A 21,327-nucleotide genomic window follows, 5' to 3' on the forward strand; every position below is an offset into this window, starting at 1 on the left:
CGTCCTGTAAACTCAAGAAAATCGACCATAGAACCCACATTATTTCAGACATTAAATATATCGTGTTAGGGTTAGGGACCACGAGATGGCAGCACATGTTGAGCCGTCTCTCTTCACTGCATACCGCTTAATTAGTGATAGCCTTGGGCCATCTATCTCTGATTGGTACCAGTGGAGATTGAACTGCCCACTCAGTCTCCAAAAGTTAGATAGGGCTAAATGGCCTCGCCTATTCCCGTATACGGGAATAAAAAGGCGTTAGCTAAAAAAAAAAAAATACTTTTTAAGTTTTACATTACAGTACAGTAGCTTTTTTTTCCCTATGAGTTACTTCATTTATTTCCAGAATTAAATTGATGTACCATTAGAATCTGATTATTTTTGTCTTAAACGCTAGTTATTATTGTCTCTTGGGCGAAAACTCACTAATCCGAACTTTTCGCTAATCCGAACGAGCACGGTTTTTATTAGCTCGGATTAGCGAGATACTACTGTATGTATATATATATATTTTTTTGGGGGGGGGGATATTTTGGAAAAATTCAGCAAGATCAGTGGATTAACTACTAATGTAGACAAGATAAAATTAAAATTTTTTTTGGAAAGTGGGATCTTGGAAGCATTCCTTTTGGATTAACCCCTAAGAGAGAAAAAAAATCCCCCATTATACTTGGAATTCCTTCTCCACTAGACAACATTACCAGTTCAAGAACTTCTATACAAGAACATTGAAACCTTAGAAGACTGGATAAGAGGGCCACTTTCCTTTTCTTCAAAAGCCAGTACTCAAAACCATAATCTTCCCTGCTCAATTGTACATATTATAGACATCACAGAAGCTGAAGAAAAACAATTATATAGTAAGCCTATGCAATTTTTTTGATCCAGCTGATACCAAGAAGTTAAAAAAAAAAGAAAAAAAAATGAATTAAGCATGGAGGATTTAGGTTTCCAGTCTTAAAATTCTGCTACCCTTGAGGGTACATGGCAGGAATTTGATGATGATGATGATGAAATTCTGCTATTTAAGCAATACAGCTTCAAAAATTCATAAAATATTGCAGACCATCTACCTGATCTTCTCCTGTTTGGAGTTAAATGAAGGTCCAAAAGCTGACATTGTTTCTGAATACTACAACACTTGCATTGACATTCTTTCCATTAAAAAAAAGTGTGGTATAAAGAAATCTCTTTGTTGCAATTCCTTCTAGTCAATACCATCAAATGGAAGCACTTTAACATCGGAGATCCACTCTGTGACATCTGTTACTGACTGCAAACAGTAGAACATGCATTCTACAGCTACCACCCCCCCCCTTCTTGCTTTGCATATTTGGAACATATTATGTAATGTGTTGGCCATTCGATTACTTACAACAGAACAGGTTATTTTCTTGCAGTACCCACAACCTGTCAGCAATGGGAAGAGAACTTTGATTTTTATAAGGAAGATTAAAAAGAAACATGGATTTGAAAACCAGCAATATGACATTCAAATCCTTTATAATATTGTATTGTGGAAATTTAATTGTTCAGTAAGACGATGTTTGCATTTACAAAGAAGCATTCTAGGAGATATGAAATTTTTGGCTAGGTGGCGTAGACCAGCGCTTCCCAAACTGTGGGCCACGGCCCCCTTGGGGACCGTAGGTTTTGTTGGGAGGGGGGGGGGTCGTGAAATAATGAAAACAAATTTAAAATGTTTTAAGACTAAGTAGATTTTTTTATTTTAAAAGAAACGTATTTAACTTTTATTTATTATTTCTTTTTTGTTATTTTTTATATTTTAATGGAAAAATTCACACATTGGTGTTGGTTCACAAACTTTGCTTCCTGCGTATTTTGGTGCTTAATGAATATTAGTAAATATTGCTTATTCATATGTTTCATTTCAAAGCAGTGGTTAATTGTATTTACTTCGAATGCTATCCAGGGAAGCTCCAAATCTTCCTGTCCGTTTCATCATGCGTTCGTAATCAGGGACTGTTGATATTGACTTTATATACATATCAAAACTCGTTTTATATTATCACTGTCATCCAAGCTAGTTTTCTGTTACCAATAAAAGTTTCGCATATACTTCACACATGAAAAAAAGCTTAAACAAGTTCATGTGGGGAGATAGTAACTCGCTTGCAGTGGTAAACAACATGCCCTCCCTAACAGCCATTATACTGCAGAGGCAATAAATACAAGTACTTTTATTATGCCAGCGAATAAGGTATGAGGAGTCTATGTAATATATTTCTTAACAAATAGTGCAATTAGAGACAACTGGGATAAAAACACACTAATTAATGAATCACATCTCCCCCCTCCCTCATACAGAAATTATGCTATATAGACTGAAACAAAACCATATGTTGCATGGGCAAACACAGTATCTAACTAAAAACTATTGTTAATAATTAGATGTGTGTGTGAGTTCGATTTCCCAAGGCAGCAATAAAATTCAACCGAACGTGTTAAAATTCGTAAAAGTGTTAAAATTAAGTAATATATATATATATATAATCAATGTTATAGCAGTTTCACATATGGAATTTGGTTGAAGAGAGTTAATCATATGCACGTTTTAATAACCTGCCTTTGCTGTCTGTTTCATGTTAGGCTTAATTACCGTAAAGGGAGAAAAGTCACAAAAGAGGAAAAATGTTCCTGGTCCAGGGATTCCCTTATTCAGGTAATATTTGCTAATTTCATGTTATCAGTCTGTAGTGTGCCAGTATCGGTAAGTGGTGATATTATTTGATGTATTCTACGCTAAAAAATTTAACCCTGAGATAAATAAGTGGCTGATAAAAAAATAAACAAAAATTCCCGCGAACAATCAGAAAAAGCAGAAACAGACTCAAAAAAAAGACAGTATTTCATATTTTACCAGAACAGCCCGCAGTCTTCAGAACCAAATGGTAAGAGGCAAAGAATGTAATATATGCATTTGATTTTTGCAATATTCACTGTGTATGTTTTGTATTGAATATAAATACAATAAATATTATAATAATATATCTCTCTATTACGATTTTTTTTCGAGGGGGGAGTGTCAAATATTTTAATTTTTGCAAAGGGGAGGCCCCTGATATCCAGAAGTTTGGGAAGCACTGGTGTAGACCACCCAGATCATGCAATATTCACCGAGGGAGGGATAAATTTTGTCCATTTTTGCTATAAGAGGTTTTTTAAATGGTTCCATCCTCTTGATTCAATGTGTTATAGTCAATTGTTGACTATAACAGGGATCACTGAAGAGCAATCCCAAGCAGAGAAGGCCAACTCAAGGCAGTTAACTCAGATAAGGCTAACCACCTGAGTATCAGTCATCTTTGCACTTTAGTTTCAATTGGTCTTTTGGTCGTTCATCTATATAAGATTGGTAATAAAGGAAAACTGATAGCCTTTGGCTATGTGATGATATAAAAAAACTGAAGCCTTTTCTCTATCTCTCATACTATCTATCTATCTTTTCTTTCTCTTATAATACTATGCACCCTTACACTAACTACTCTAAGCCTATGATGAGCACCCCTTTACTTTTTCACCTCAACAGAGGTCAAAACTGGTCAGGGTAGTGGCCTTTCCCATAATGCAGGATTGTTATAATATAATGTAAAAATGCTAAACTAGAATAAAGTGTTGATGTGCTGGTAAGAATTTTTTTTCTCCTCTTACCATTTTTTTTTTATTTTGTTTCTTTAATTTTTTACTTTTTTAAAAAAATTTTCTTTATCCTATTTTTATTTGTTGCTGCATAGTTTCACTACTTTATACTTACAATGAGATCTGTGGTCTTGGTCTGAAGAAAGTCAATCCTTCAGTGTACCTAATGTGCATATGTTCATTGCATTATGGGAGACTAAGGCAATTGATGAAGTCATTAGCCTCTATATAAGTAACCTAGTCACGAAGTCACCATAACAAGTAACTTAGTCATGAATTGACTTCACATGCATACTTTGTTTGCTTAACTTGAATAAAGGATGAAACCAAGAATAGAATTTCTTGGCATCTTTAATTTATAATGATCTGCTTAGTGATGCTATTCATCTATATAACTTCTCCCTGATTTATACTCCTGACTCTGGTATACAGTCTGATATAGCTTTCTTCAAACACTCCTTGCCATCTCTTATATACTGCTAAGATCCTGCCCAACAAATTCTTATGTTATGACACTGAAGCTGACTGTTCAGTTTGTCATAATCACTTGCTTTGTAATTCCACGTGTACGTCTTAACAGAAAATTCTGCATATCTAGCAGTCTTTCAGATTATGACCACATGATCGCTTTTCTCAAGCAGAGGCAGCATAGCTACACTGGTTACTGGAAAGTTCCTTAATGCCATGACCAAATCCAGCACTATAAACCCCCATTATTATAAAGTTATAAATTCCATTTCCCTCTGTGTCCATTCCTCCTCCTAATCTATGTCCCCATAAGTGAATTCCCCCAAACCAATCTGCATTCATTGTGCTAATTTTCAACAGTTAACCTTTGAAGGCAAGGTATAATATGTATTGTCTGTACAGAGCTTAGCTTCTAAATGAGTCTTCTAACTCCATGGAGGTCTGGAAATAATGCTAAACTTGGGTCATCCCTTATACAGTAACTGCAGTGATGCAATTGAGTCTGAAGATATGATTCCATCAGTGATATATATTGTATAAGTTTTCAGGTATCCATCAAATGCTTTTATTTCACAAGTACAATTTTGAACTATTTTTCCAAAAGAGATTTGTTTTGAGATTTTGTTAATGAGATATGTTATTTCAGTTCCAACAGTCTCTAAAATAAAAATCAGAAAATCCAGCAGTGTAAACTAGAATAAAGTGCTGATGTGCTGGTGAGAATTTTTTTTTTCCCGCTTACCTTTTTTTTTTTTTTTGCTTTATTTTTTTACTTTTTTAAAAAAATTTCTTTATCTTATTTTTACTTTTTGCTGCATAGTTCCACTACTTTTATGCTTACAATGAGATTTGTGGTCTCGGTCTGAAGCAAGTCAGTCCTTCGGTATACCTAATTGTGTGTGTGTGTGTGTGAGAGAGAGAGAGAGAGAGGGAGAGGATGTTATGTTTAAGCCTTTTTTGGACTATGCAAAAGCATTTAATAGATTGGTGTATAACAAAATGGTATACAAACAGCTAAGGTAGATGAATAACAAATAAGTTTACTGAATGATACTAGCAAGCTGCATTGTGGAACTCAACTTACCTGAACATGGTGTGCCAGAGGATTCTATACTTGAAGAACTATTGTTCAATAAAAAATAAAAAAATAAAATTAAAAAACTATTGTTCAATTTGATTTGATATTTCGTGTGGAATATCAAATTGACTGCTGAATGCAAAACTGGGGAAAGTTATTAGTGATCCTAAGGTCAAGTCCCTCCAGGAAGATTGAAAAAACTTTCAGTTTTAGGAGATTACGTGAGCTTCTGTTTGAACTCTAAAATGTATAATTCTCATAAATAACCTAACACAATACTTAGACATAGCTTCTAATTTGTTAGGAAATGACAACATGAACTAGATTATTAATAAAAAAAACTTTTAATTAGTAACTCCTATACTTCATCAATGTTACAATGCCACAATGTGCACACAGGCACTCACACTAAACAAATGAGACTAAAGAAAGGCAACAGAAGTCAGTCCTGGAGTCCTAAATGGTGCCCCTCTAGTGGTCTAAATTGCATTGTCTTTGGAGGTTGGCAAACGGTCTTAGAATGTATGCTTCCCAAATTTGGGACAGCATAATGTGCCCAAATCTGTCGAGGTTTGGAAAGTTTTCAGAACTGAGGCAGATTCGAGGAAAAGTCTTTCATACTTGTACTTGCTGCGGTGTAATGGCCTTCATCCAGCGTATTCTGTGTAGAATGGTCAACAACTCCTGAGTGGCTGTATTGCTGGAACCGAATGTAATCTTTGTGTTCAGATATCCTGATATTGACTGCCTTGCCTGTTTGGCCGTAGTAGGATAGTTTGTAACTGCAAGGGACCTGGTATACTCCAAGTTAGTCTAGGGGAAGTGGCTGGTCTTTGGTGGAGCAGATAAAAGATGCCAATTTCTTATCATATTTCCTTAAGATTTTGGCTAAATTTTTCAGATGTACCCCGAATATATGGAATGGTGAGAGATTTAGAGTGATCTCCTTTGGAGGATTGTGGTTACATAGTTTAAATATTTTTTGGATTTTTTTTTTGGGGGGGGGGGGGGTTGTAGTCATCGGCTAAGAAGGTGTTAAGGATATGGTCAAGTTCAGTAGTTAGGGCATTATTATCTGAGCTGATTAATTTTGCTCTGTTATATAGGGTTTTTATAATCCCATATTGTTGGGTTTTGGGGGGTGACTGCTGGTGAATGCATCTACTGCATGTGTACGTTTTCTGTAAATGGAGAAAGCCAATGATCCATCAGGCTATCATGTAAGTCTTCCTTTCCTAGACATATAGTGTCTAGGAAAGGAAGACTGCTGCTGTTTTCCTTTTCCAAGGTAAACTGGATCCTGAGGTGTTGATTGCTGTAGTGTGTTGTAAAATTGTGACCTCTCTCATGATAAGTAATTTATCATGTTTCTTTCTTTTAAGGTTACACGGTGCTCAGCACTCATATTTGTAAATTTAGGGACAAAAAACACACGTGTTGAACAGATTATTTTATTAATTACAAAATAAATAAATTTACAAATATGAATTTATCATGTTTGTTTTTACATGTTTTTCTAGAGAGATTGCACTTAAAGAAATGTCAAATTGTCTATAATAAATTTTGTACTTGAAATAATTTAGCCATGAGCCTTTGTTAAAATGTAGCACATGACGTCATTATGCAACACTGGCAAATCATTTCCATATATGGCAATTTCAAAAGACGTGTGAAGTATGATGTCATCATGTTTGGATGGCCATACGTGACCATATATGAAAGTTTCGAGAGATGGGTGCACGCGCACAATGGAAGTCCAGGCCTTTATAAGGTGAAATGTTGAGAAGGACTTTGTCTTAAGTTTCTTGACCTTCTCTTACCTGAGTCTGCCACCACATGAGATCCGTTGTCAGTAATCAAAAGAGAAGCATTGTAGGTCTTAGGTTTCTCAATCTTCTCTTACCTGGGTCCGCCACCACATGAGGTCCGTTATCGGTAATTGAAAGAAGAGCATTGTAGGTCTCAGGTTTCTCAACCTTCTGTTACCTAGATTCGCTGCCACATGAAGTCCATTGTCAGTAACCAAAGGAGAAGTGTTGTAGGTCTTAGGGTTCTCAATCTTTTCCTACCTGGATCCACCACCCTGAGTATTATGCTGATCGTTGGAATGTCTCGTTAGGAAAGAGCTGCACACTGCCACCATATTAAGTGTCCTAGAAGGCATAGAATAATCAACAACTCAGACAAAGAAGAAAATTGGCAGGAGACCAAGAATGAGCCAAGAAAAAGAAAGAGAAAAGGACCACTTTCATGTGAACCAACAAAAGATTGTGTAAGTTAATATTGATATAGGCTTACTGAAAAATCAGGTATACCTTATTTTTCAGTATGACTAGCAGAATATTCTAGATTGTGATTTAGCTTTAAAGGAAGAAAATTAAAACTGAGTTTGAATTAGGAAGACACTGAAAATAACAAAGAATTGTAATGCAATTGTATATATGTTAATATGAATCAGACTGTGTAAATAATGCCTTTTGATTTAATTAAATGGTTTGTGAACAGCACACTGGATTGATTCTGTCTATGCACTATGCCAAAAATTTTGAACCTGCATGAGATTAAGTTTAAGTGCTCAATAACCAAGCCACAACTAATTACAGGTAAAGATTAACATAAGCAGGGAATGCTAACAATACCAGCTGTCTTTAATTTAAAAATCTTATAATCTTGCACTAAATACAGAGATTTGTGTTCTAGAATGATGGTAGTCATAGGCCTGAAGAATTTCAAAAACAAGGATGGATTTTGGAGGGGGGGGGAGAACAAATTTAGTCACTTATCCCATGTGGCAACTTAATCAGGTAGCAAAAACAAAACAAAACTCAAAATTATGTCAAACATGAACACTCTAGAAATCAAAATATATGATATGGCAATGTTAACTATACTGCACTATAAGAACTTTAAAAAATTTTTTTTTTCAGGTCTCTGGAATGTGAATTGCAAAGTTTACTTAAGTGGTTTAACAAAGAGGGGATACCATCAAGGTTAGCGAGCATAATTTGCAAGATTAACCACCCAAATGACCATCCGAATAAAATATATAAAAAATATAAGATCTGCATCCATGTTATTTTAATAGTATGCAAACATTATATTAATTAATTCCAATTATATTAATTACATTATCAGTGGACATTTTGCATCCATGTAATTAGTGATGAGTAAACATATCAAGGCCAGTTCAGTGGTTATCATGTTGGAGGCTTAATGAATATACAGCACTCAGAAAGGATTAAAACTGAATTTAATACTTCCTATATTTTGTCTCAGTCACTAAGACATCTTCAGGGATTACAAAAAAACTAATGTAACATATACACAAATACCACACAATACTAAGCCCAACCACATAGGTGACTCTAAAGTTCTATCTAGGTGGAGCATCCTCTAAGGGCAGTTGTAAGTAGCCTGGAATATAAGGTGGGATCTCTGATGATAAGTGTTTCCTAAATCTTAGGAAGCTTGATGCAACCATATTTATTAAGATTTGGTTGATTTCTGAGAGCTGCTGATTCTAATAACAGTCTCTCTTTTTTGAATTTGCTGTGGTGCAGCATGGTGGTTTTTTCCCATGAGCTCCTGTGGGTTGTATCCAAGACATGGTCAGCCAGGCCTGAATGCCCATAGTCATGGTTGCAGGTCTGCCTGTCTGTCCAAAGTACGCCAGTTACAGGAACAGGGTACTTTATAAACTCCAGGCACTGAGAGAGGAGGGAGCTGATCTTTTGTAGAACGGATAAGGGTAGCAAGTTTGCGGTGGGGCATAACCTCTCCATGTGAATTTTTGTGCATTTTTATTTTAGAATATGGTATTAGTCATAACCAGTCCATGTCCTGAGCAAAAATTTAGCAGCTATTTTCTATTGCTTTGCTCTTTTCTTCAAAGTTTCCCAAAACATTTCTATAGGTGTCTGGTAATCATTTCTTACTCTACTGTTTAGATCTCCAACAAGAACCAACATGTCTTTATTCGGTTGTGTCAGGTTCCTATTCATGCCTCAAATAAAAAAAATATATAAAAAAAAACTCCTGGTTCTTCCTTAAATTTTATATATTTATTTTTTCCTTTTATAATAATAAAAATGGCCCTACTACATCTAGGATGTTTTAACATAGCTACTATAGAATAATATACTTTTGATTATTTTTTTTTATTTTATTTTTTAATCTATCTGTCACCTCCATGGAGTCCTACGACTGATCAGGAGAGACTGGACTCCAAACAAGACCACCCTCTATCCATATTTTGTGTTAATTGCATCGTTTCTCTGGCCGGTTTGCTAGAATAAATAATAATTAAAAAAATAAATAAATAAAAAATTGCTAGCCAATTATGAGACCGGCTAACTAACTCACTTTCAGATGAAAAACCCATATAAAGGTTCTTCCCGTTCATTACCGAAGAGCTAAACATTATGTCACGAACATTCAAAATTTGCTAATAACAAACGAAATAATAATGAATGTAAATTTCGGGTTCGAATAACCACTATTCATACTTTCATATTCCGTAGCGCATTCACCGGTTCAAAAAGTCTAAAAATCCCTTCCTATATTTAAGGGTAATAGAGGAAATCATAAAATTATACCTCACGCCGATCTTAACCTCTTACCTTGATAAGGTCTTATTAACGAATGTTCTCTCTTTAAGTAATCATTAGTACCTAATTGAGCTAGAACAAGGCAAAAAATACACCAACTACTACATAGCAAAACTAAACACTTCAACGCCCACGCCATTTTCGACACGTGAAATTGATCAGCAGCTCCACCTACAATTCTAGTAAGAAGAAAATGTTAGGTTGTAAAAAAAAATAAATATTTTAAAAAATTATTAAATTTAAAAATTATATAAGTAAAGTGGATATTAGATCCAGCATTATTTCAAGGCCGAATGCACAAGCTATAAAAATTTCGTTAAAATAAGTTGACCAGAGAGCTTACAGGCATTCACGAATCTCCTTAGCGCCGACCACAGAAAATATAAGCGCCGCCCAAGCGTCTATATATTCGCTTTCTATTAGTCCATTTTGATAAGGTCTCACTGGCCTTTCGAATAAGTTGGATCTCTTCAGCGACTAGGAAGAAACCTTAAGAGAGCAAAAACTCCCGTTCAGCAGTAAGAAACTTGAAATGTAGGAGAGGTGTGTTTTTCTTAAGCGAACTCTCGGCTGGTGCGCAAAAGTATTTACTCGGTTTCACACCAACATCGTTTAGTGAAAGATTGATTTAATAACGTTTTTAAGCATTCGTATATGTTCATGGCATCAATAAATAACTGATTGCGCAAGGTATGCAAACGAACATTTAGAAATATTTTTTGCAAATTTACAAATATTTTTACATACGTAAAAGTTATTCTGAATAATTGCTTAAGGGAACATGCAACCAGTTTCATCATCCATTTACACCATTTAAAGTTTTTCAATTTAGAAAGAAAAGTGTCATCTTCACGGAAACTGCAGCATAAAGTAGTGTAAAAGCAGGGTTGTACTTACACTTTTTCGGAGGAGGGCGAGTCACGAGGTGTTAGAATGCTATGGGGCCATCTCTCTCATTGTTTGGAGCCCTTAAATTGGGACTAATTTTTCTGGGGGGGAGGGAGCTAGAATTTCATGCGTCAATGCATTAATACGTCTCGTGTAGAACTTTCCACTTTATCTGTGTTTTTAACAAATGTAACAACACTTATTGAGCTAGGTGTAATATAATGATGCATGCTATCAATATGTATAGAATAGAACAGTTATGCGAAGAAAGCTTAGCCTACGTCCAATATCAGAGTTCGACACACCATTGTCAATAAATTTATTAATTTTAATCTTAGTACACTCAGTGGCGTAGCTGGGGGGGGGTGCGGAGGGTGAGGGCCGCCACGGGCGGCACTTTTCACCTGAGACAATTTTATTTTTCAACGATTCTTCTATTCATGTTAACTTAGTAATTTTATTGCTTAATTAATAATCACTTTTCAACAACTATACTTACAACTAAAATAAACATAAACGTAATGTTTTAATATCTTTCCCTACTTCGTTTTGACTTTTTGTAATATTTTGTGTGTATTGAGAGGGGCGGCAAACTCAGGGACTGCCCCGGGCGGCAAAAGCTCTAGCTACGCCACTGAGTACACTGCTTGAAAGGAAGTCATTGGACACAATAGTGTGAGAAACAAATAGCTATGGCACCAACCTTCTTCTTCTAGCTTTACAAGTCTTTGAGTTTTAGCGTGCAAAACAATTTTTAGCCATTCTTTCTTTTCTGTGAAATATTCTTCCAATTCTTAACTTTTAAAATTATATCCATCTTTTTCTTGGTTATTCTGACATTCCATGTTCCGAAATTCATTAACCTTTTCCTCGCCATGTATCATTTCCTTGAAGACAGTCCGACTTTCAATTATTTAGCTTGTTTAACAAAAGATTTTTTACAGGAATGGATTGTTAGCCCATTGTCAAACCCTCAACCTGGAGGATAGGCCTCCAAATTTTTGTCCCTTGGAGGAAGGATGGCCCAGCTAAATCCCCAGACAGTGGATACCCATTTTGGTCGCCTCTTATGGCATGTATGGGCTACATCGGGTGTATTCTTTAACCCCGGTCACCACACGGGGGATAGCGCCCGCCTTGATAAGTCGCATTACGCCGTTCTGCTGTGAGGACTGCAGCAATACTACAGCAGTACTTTCCACAAGCATACGATAATGATCAGTTGGAATTTTGGACCATTTTTCCTGTAGTCATGTAATGAGGTCCTGGCCTGTTCTGAGGTGGTCGTTCCTTAATCCCCACAGATGTTCAATAAGGTTTAGATAAAAGCTCCATGGAGGCCAGTCAAGTATGATAATGTTCATGCCCATAAACCATGAAGTTGCAGCAGCCTTATGACACACTGAAAGAGAATGATCATTTAAGTACAAACGCCACAAAGTAGTAAGCGTTGCATTGTCTACAATGTTCACATACCTCTTGGAGTTAAATTTTTGGAACACTGCAGAGCTCTGAAGCCAAACCAGAAAAAAAAGTACGATACAATCAAACGGCCACCTCCAAATTTCATACTTAAAGTTACGCACTCTGCTAAGAGATGTTCACCAGCAATCTGCCACACTCACGTCTGTCCATCTGCTCGTTAGACAGTGCAGCGTGATACATAAGACGAATTTTATAAGTTGGATGTTTTTGTGCAGATTAATGTTCCAATCGATGCCCGGAACTCCGCAATCAACGTTTCGTCCGACGAATGGCGGTTTCTACATATTACGTATTCTTTGTAACACCATATACAGTCACGTTTGGTGAGTAGTGGGTCGTCCATTGCAGGTAGCATTTGTAATTAACTCGTGTCTCCATCTCAGTATGGTTTGCTGTTTATTGACTTAGGGCAACCCAATATGTCAACAATTTGCTGAACAGATAGTCCTACTACATGACATCCTATCACAATCGCTCTTTCAAACTCTATCAGTTCCCTTTTCGAAGTCATTTCATCTGGATACAATTACACACTAACTTGGAAGCATCATATTCCTCCAATTTATACCGGCTACAAACACAAGACTTGTTACGTGGCACGAAGCACCTTGCCAATGGGGTGTTCGTTGATTTCTTGTCAAGCAGTGCATATACAAGTATACGTATATATACATACACGGTTTGCTGGAAGCAACAGCATCATTACTATGAATTCCATGCCCTTATTAGCAACAATAAAATAAGTTATAAACAAACCATAATTCATAGCGAAACATCAAAGCACACATACATACACACACACACACACACAGATGCAGGGATTAACGACATTGTACAGGCAGTCGAGAAAACTGCGCATCGGTTGACTTACGGGTACACCATATCACTAAAACCGTTGAATAGACGAATTCAGCGTCGTAGAAATGGGTATTAGTCATAATTGTAAAGCGCGCGTTTTGAGCGAACCTTCGAAATTCGGATCACTGTATGAGCTTATTGTTAAAGCAAACGGTCCTAAACCGGGTATTACCTGGATCATCATGAGGCCATTATCATTCCGCTTCTACATGAAGACGTTTTCAATATATAACTCCAAAACTGTTTGTATTTTCGTTGACTTCATGTCGCCTATTAACATGGTATCCAATCCAATAATTCTTTTGCTACTTCAGTTTTCACTCTTTCTATAATGTCAGGTATTTTGGTTTGATTTCTAACCCCATTATTTATTTTCTGATTTGCTTTTGTTATATCAAGCATGCATGTTATTATTATTATTATTAAAGTAAATATAATTCGCTACTCTAAAGATTAGCCTAAGCTAACTTTTGGAGACTGTCAGGGCATTTCAATCTCCAACAGTAGTCAATTAAGAGACAGTTTGCACTGAATAAATGGCATCCAATGAAGAGAGTCAGATAAGTGCCACCATCTCGTGGTCCATGAGCCTAAAAAAGCATATTATTTGCTGAAATAATGTAGGCTCCAGGGGTTTTGATCTCATTTTATCTGAATTAGACTTCTGATCTGATTTATTTATTTTATTCGTATGGAGTTTCCTGCCTTTTTCTCTCCAGTCCCTATTGGGACAAGTTGAGCCCTCTCATGGGGGGGGGGGGGGGGGGAGTTAAGTATTTATGGCTGTAAATCCATGTGTGTTCAAGGGACCGGTTTGCCTGCTTGCGGGATGAAAAATGCCAGATAAACTGGCGGAAAAAACCCTACTGCCCGTACCGAAGACCAGCTAACCTGGCTGTGGCTAAGGAAGATCCTCAAATTCCTTACGTCTTCAACGGGAATCGAACCTGGGACACTCCTTCCCCAGTCATAAGGTTGCGAAGTGCACAGCCACTAGGCTAACCGCACGGACTCTGATATGTTGAGGGAGGAGGAATCTACTTAGTATCAGGTTAGTGTAGATACTTGATTTCAGATTAGGAGAGTCATCATCTTTGATTATTAACTTTGCATAGCATTATATTCTTGAATCCCTCTGGGATTAATTTTGGATTATATAAATCCTGATTATTTTCATAATCATCACTTCAACTCTCCAGCCTTCAGTAGGTAAGTCCTATCCTTAATCCGATTAACGTTGGTTAGCAGCATTTGGGCTATAAACTATTATATATATATTACATGGTGACACGGAAAATCCAGTCGGGGGCGCTTTCAGCACTTTTGTGCTTCCTTTAGGTGGATAAAAAAATGCAAGAATGACCAAGTCAAAACTGAAGGCAATGCTGATCTTATATTTTTTATATATCAATATCATGGTAATGGTTGAATGGATACCAGAGGGTCAGACAGTTGATCAACAAAATTATTACCTTCAGGATCTGGCCAAGCTGAGAGAATGAGTGAGGAAGAAGAGACCCGATCTGTGGAAGGGCAATGCTTGGATTCTCCGTCAGGACAATGCTCCAGCCCACAGTGCACTGTCTGTAAAGCAGTATCTGACTGATCAGTGTTGCACCAAACACCTACTCACCAGACTTAGCTCTATGTGACTTTTAACTTTTTTCCAAAGTTGAAATCCACATTGAAGGGGACCCATTTTCAGTCAGTGGATGAGGTAAAGGTGAAAATGGCAGCACTACTGAGCAGATAACACCTGATGACTTTCAGCACTTTCAACAATGGAAAATTCATATGCAATGGTGTACAGATAGAGGAGGGAGTATGTTGAAGGGGGATAACAATTAAGTTGTATAATTGCAATAATAAACCACATTTTTGCAACCAGTCTTGATATTTAATAGCAACACCTTGTAGAATGTGGACCAGGCAGTTTAGCCCAGTCTAACTTTTGGCGACTTGGTTGTCAGTTCCGTTTCCACTGGTAGCAAGATATGGCTAGCCATAGTCTATAACTGATTTTAAGTGACATTTAGTAAATAGAAGGCAAACAACTGCTGTTAGTTTGTCATCCCTAACATAATATGTTCTTCTTCTTCTTCTTCTTTGAGTGCCATCTCCTATCGGAGGTCGGCGACCACCTTGGCAAATTTTGAGCGATTCTCAGCTATTCTGAGCAGTCTCTCAGAGTTCATACCAGTCCACTGTCTGATATCTGCCAGCCAAGATTTTCTTCGTCTTCCTTGTCCTCTTCTTCCATTTATCTTCCCTTTTATAATCAATTGAAGTATCTTATATTTTTCATTACGAAGTAGGTGACCAAGATATGCAGTTTTCCTTCTTTTTATGGTATCTAAAAGTTCACGTGATTTCCCCATTTGTTCCAGTACTTCCTGATTGGATGTTTTTGCTGTCCATGAGATTTTTAACATTCGTCTGTATAACCACATCTCAAAGGCTTCAAGTCTTTTTATTGATGTTGTCTTCAAGGTCCAAGTTTCTGCACTGTACAGCAGTACAGACCATACATAGCATTTAACCATGCGTACTCTAAGTTTAAACTGCGGTTACACAGTGTTGATTTCATCAAGAGAAAATTTTTTCTTCCCATTTCAATTCTAACTTTTATTTCCATTTCTGGATTGCAATCTTCATTTAACCAGCACCCGAGATATTTAAACTTTGCCACTCTTTCTATTTGTTTCCTATTTAAAGAAAGTGCTAAATTAAGAATTGGTTTCTTACTTATGACCATGAATTTAGTTTTGGTGATATTTATTTTTAATCCCATTTTTTCACTCTCTGCATTTATTAGTTCCAAAAGATTTTGAAGATCCTGAATATTGTCGGCCAGAAGAGCTGTATCATCGGCATATCAGATGTTACTGATGATTTCACCATTTACACTAATCCCTTCCTTTCTTTCTTCCAAGACTTTTTGAAATATGGCTTCTGAGTAGATGTTAAAAAGAAGAGGTGACAGCACACATCCTTGCCTTACTCCTCGTTTGATGTTAATGGAGTCTGTAATAATGTCATCAACTTGAACAGATGCCTTTTGGTTCCAATATAAGTTTTCAATGATCCTGATGTCTTTACCATCTAATCCAATTCTTTTTAATAGTATAATCATTTTAGCATGTTGGACTTTGTCAAATGCTTTCTCGAGGTTGATGAAGCAAATGAATATTACCTTGTTTTGGTCAATACATTTTTGAAATAAGATCTGAGAACAGAAAAGGGCCTCTCTTGTTCCCAAGCCATTTCTAAAGCCGAATTGGATATCACTGATTGTGTCTTCACATTTTCTGTATATTCTTTTTTGAATTATTTTCAGAAACATTTTGAGAACATGACTCATTAGGCTGATCATTCTATAATCATTACAAGTTTTCGCATTTACTTTTTTAGGTAGCATGATGAAGGGCGACTGTAACCAGTCTTGAGGGATTATGCCTGTATCGTAGATCTTATTAAATAGCTTTACTAATATGTTAATGTTGTCACCTTCTAATAACTTTACTATTTCTGCTGGTATTCTATCTGGTCCTAGGGCTTTACCATTTTTAGCTGAGTTTAATGCACATTCTACCTCTGATTTTAGAATGCATGGACCTTCCACATGTTCATAAGTATTTTCTGGGTTCTGTCTGTCATCAGTAAAGAGTTCTTCTATATATTTCACCCATTCTTGTATTTTGTCAACCTTTTTGGATATAATTTCTCCCTTTTTGTTTCGAAGGATACAGAATTGTTTTTTCTTATATATACCTGAGGTCTCTTTCATCTTTTTGTGTAGATTAAAATTGTCATGTTTTTCCTGTAGAATTTCTATTTCTTTACATTTTTCATTCATCCAGATTTCTTTTGCTTTTTTGATCTTGTGCTTAATAATTTTCTGAACCTCTTTATATTTTGTTGGATTATGATTTTTATATGATCTGCGTTGATCCATGAGAGAAAGAATTTCATGAGTCATCCAATCTTTCTTTTTTATTGCTCTATTAGGACATAAGGTATTGGTACATTTCTCTATGAAGACAGATTTCAATTTGTCCCACGATTCGTCAACCCTCATGATGTCATCCTTCTTGATAAGTGCTAGCTCTCGATTAAGATCTTGACTTAATTTGCTTCTTATCTCTGTGTTTTTTAATTTTCCCAAATCAAACCTTTTTTGTTGAGACTGTACGGAAGAAGACAGAGAGAGGAAAAATAGTGTGCGTGTTGCCTAGGTATGATAATGATGCTGAGCAGAAGAGCGGTGATATTGAATGGCATAATAGCGAGAATGTGTGACAAGAGAGGACTGGTATATGTAGATGCTTGGAGTGCGTTTGAGGAAAGAGAGGAGTTGTAAGCGAGAGACTGTTTACATTTGAATGAGGAAGGACGTAGGCATCTGGAGAGATTGCTGTTCTGAAAGAGTCAGTGTTTCCCAGGGAGGATGATAGCAGGGGTGGCCTCTTGTGGGAATGGATTCTTGGGAGAAGGGAGACAATGTCAGGTAACATTGAGCCCAGTGGAGTCCAGAAGGGATAATGCTGGGTATAGAAACAATGGCATTTATATGCTGTATACTAATGCCAGGAGTATCCGGAATAAGGGAGAGGAATTGGTGGCGCAGATAGCATCAGCCTGGCCAAAAATTATTGCGATCACTGAGACGTGGTTGACAGAAGGGGATATAATAACAGGAATAGAAGTTGCTGGGTATAGCATTTTTCGTCATGATAGGAGGGGAAAGCATGGTGGTGGGGTACTGCTTATGATAAGTGATGACCTATGTCCTCTAAGAGTGGAGAATTTGGAAGGAAGTGAGACAAATGATTTTGAGAGCATATGGTGTGAGGTAGAGGTAGGCAAGACAGGATATTTAGTGGGGTGTTGCTACAGACCCAGGAGCACAGAGGATGGGGACCAGGAGATGTTTAGACAACTAAGTTTGGCAAGTGCAAGAAGAATGATTGTTATGGGAGATTTTAACTTCAGTAGTATAAATTGGAGAGAGGAAGATGCATGTAGCAATAGCGGAATGGAATTTCTAGAATTCTTGAGGGACAAATGTCTTAGGCAACATGTAACAGAGGGAACAAGAGGTTCAAAAATTTTGGATTTGGTTATAGCATCAGAAGAGTTGATAATAACTGAGATGACATCTCTCCCACCAGTTGGAGAGAGTGACCATGTGGTTTTGACTTGGAAGATGAATAGAGATGAAGGAGTATCAAAGAGACTGGAACATATGTGGAATTATAAGGCAGGTGATTATAATAGTCTTAGACGTCAACTTTGGGAAGTTTCATGGAGGGAGGAATTGGAAGGCCGGGATATCACCAGTGCGTGGGAAATTGTGAAAGAATATTTGTTATCAGCAATGGTAAGTTGTATACCACGAGTGAAGAAGAGGACGCAATATGGAGTAAAGTGGATGACAAACAATATTAAACAGGAATTGCATGCGAAAAAGAGGCTATGGAAGAGATATAAGGAGATAGGTGAAGAGATGCATGAGGAATATAAGACACAGACCAGAAGAGTGACTAGTGTGGTAAAGGAAAGCGAAACTGGAATATGAGAGGAGATTGGCCCTAAGATGCAAAGAAAATCCTAGGGAATTTTTTAGCTATGTGGCCAGTAGGAGGAGAAATGACTGTGGAAGAATGATATTGTGAGATAAAAATGGGAATAGAGTGACTGATGCAGAGGACATAGTGGAATTGTTCAATGAACACTTTATTGGAGTATTTCATCCTAGAGGAGTCAGTTTTAATGCTAGAGGGATAGGACTGGTACGAGGTCTGGAGGTACATGAGGAGAGTGTGTTTCAGATACCGAGTACTCTGGATGTCAGTAAAGCTGTGGGACTGGATGGTATTTCGCCACGAGTTTTGAGAGAATGTGCTAGGGAATTGACAGTACCTTTAACGTGGCTTTTCAATGAAAGTCTGGCTTTGGCAAAGGTGCCCAGGGAATGGAAGGAAGGTAAGATAGTGCCATTGCATAAGGGTGGTAACAGACTGGAAGTGTCTAATTATAGGCCAGTCTGTGTGTCATCAGTCGTTGTTAAGATCTTGGAGAAAGTAGTGAGGGACCGTGTACAGCATTGGGCAGATGAGGGTAATGTTATCTGTGAGAATCAACATGGATTTGTGAAAGGACGCTCTTGTTTTAGCAATATGCTAGCCTTTTATAATAAAGTTACAAGAACATTAGATGAGGGAAAGGCATATACTGCAATTTTCTTAGACTTGGCAAAGGCATTTGACAGGGTGCCACATGATAAGCTGATATTTAAGTTGCAGCACATGGGTCTGGATGTCAGATTGGTCAACTGGATTCAGGATTGGCTGTCTGATAGGTATCAGAGAGTTGTGTATGGTGGAGCAGTTTCCAGGAGGCAGAGGGTTACAAGTGGGGTCCCACAGGGCTCAGTACTAGGACCTATATTGTTTAACCTTTATATCAATGACATAGCCAGTGGATTGCAGGGGGATATTCAGTTGTTTGCAGATGATGCGAAGCTGGGAAGGATTATTAGTAATAGTGCAGATGTGGTAGCCCTGAAAGAGGATTTAAATAAGCTCGATAGATGGGCAAATGAATGGGGGTGTCAGTTTAACGCAGCAAAATGTAAGGTCTTGAGGTTTGGGAAACATCGATGGGATGCTGCATACTCTATGGGAGGAGTTATACTGGAGGAAGTAGGGGAGACAAGAGATCTGGGGTTGATAATTGATAGAAACCTGAAGTTTAGGGGACATATTGCAAAGGTTGTGAAGGTAACACAGAGGATTACTGCTATTATGAGAAGGACACTGACCTGCAGAGATAAGAGGGTTATCATTCCGTTGTATAAGTCTCTGATCAGACCACACTTGGACTATTGTTCTCAGATTTGGTCCCCAGGATTTGAAGGGGATAAATTAACTGTGGAAAGGATACAAAGACGGATGACAAAGATGGTTTCAGGACTGTACAAGGATAGTTATGAGGATCGGCTGAGAGAATGTGGACTGCAGAGTTTGGTGGACAGAAGAAGGAGAGGTGATATGATTGAGACTTTTAAACTGTTGAGAGGTGGTTATAGGGTTGACACTGGGGAGTTCTTTCGCTTGGTTGATCAGCGGGAAGGAGTGATGACAAGAGGCCATCTCTGGAAGTTACGAAAGGAAACTGTGAGCAAGAGGGTAAGGAGTGGTTTCTGTGTGTGGAGGGTGGTTGAGCCGTGGAATGCATTGCCTGATGGAGTGGTGGGAGCGAGAATGGTCAGTGAGTTTAAAGAGTGGTATGATTGACTTTGTGTTTCTCAGGGGGGGACCTCCCTGCAGTGAGTCTTGACAGACTTTATGTCTTAGGAAGGACCTCCCTCGATGAGTCTTTTGACTCCTTGGAGGCCTGAATAATAATAATAATGTTTCTTAAGCATAGCTTTCAGTCTAAGTTGTAACTCTGCCACCAGTAGGTTATGATCAGAAGCAATATCTGCACTAGGATAGGTTTTTGTAATCTTTATAGAACTTTGAAATCGTTGATTAATTAGTAAGTAATCAATTTGGTTTCTGACTATATTCCCATTATTATCCTGTGGTGATCGCCAAGTATACAATCTTCGAGGTGGTAGCTTAAACCATGTATTTGTGATTATTAGCTCCTCTTCCTGGCAGAATTGAAAAAGACGGTCACCTCTCTCATTTCTTGTGCCATAATATGTTACTTTCTATTATTATGATGCACACAGCTCATCATATCGTGCCTCTAGCACATTCATATTATCTGCCGACACCATGCTCTCAGGCAGTGCATTCTAATCATTAACAAATCTCCATGCAAAAAACCTGCTACTCACTCCCTTGCTTTCCCCCAAACTCCCACCATTGTATAAAAAAACTTCAACGTTAATCTGATAACAATCCTGTACCAACTTGTACCTCTCTATCATATCACCCACTTCCTCCTCTCCACCAGACTGTGTCAATTACATCTTCTCAACCTTTCTTCAAATTCATCATTCCAGAGATCAGAAATGACTTTAGTAGATCGGTTCTGGACCTTTTCCAATATCTCGTCATCCTTTTCAAAACCAGGTGACCAAATCTGTGCATAATAGTCCATATGTGCATATGTGCACAATAGTCCAAACAAAAGAGATTATTATTATTATTATTATTATTTGACACCTCCAGGGAGTCCAAAGACTCATCGAGGGAGAGTGTGCCAACAGCATCGAACGATTGGTCCCCTTCCGACTACTTACTTATTACTTATACGCTCAAACTTATT

General features: G+C 37.4%; 1 protein-coding gene across 1 annotated transcript in view; it reads right to left on the bottom strand.

Moving 5' to 3' along the window:
- LOC150107254 (vesicular integral-membrane protein VIP36-like) overlaps positions 1 to 9,953 on the bottom strand; it is a 126,663-nt gene extending 116,710 nt beyond the window's left edge. The window contains exon 1 of the mRNA XM_090391103.1: positions 9,826 to 9,953. Within this exon, the coding sequence (XP_090247229.1) occupies positions 9,826 to 9,952 (127 nt within the window). The 5' untranslated portion in view covers position 9,953. The remainder of the gene's footprint in view (positions 1 to 9,825) is intronic.
- Between the last annotated feature and the right edge of the window lie 11,374 nt (positions 9,954 to 21,327).

This window comes from Typopeltis vanoorti, chromosome 4 (assembly GCF_054136105.1).
Source record: "Typopeltis vanoorti isolate ZY-2024b chromosome 4, IOZ_Tvanoo_1.0, whole genome shotgun sequence".
NCBI lineage: Eukaryota > Metazoa > Arthropoda > Arachnida > Uropygi > Thelyphonidae > Typopeltis > Typopeltis vanoorti.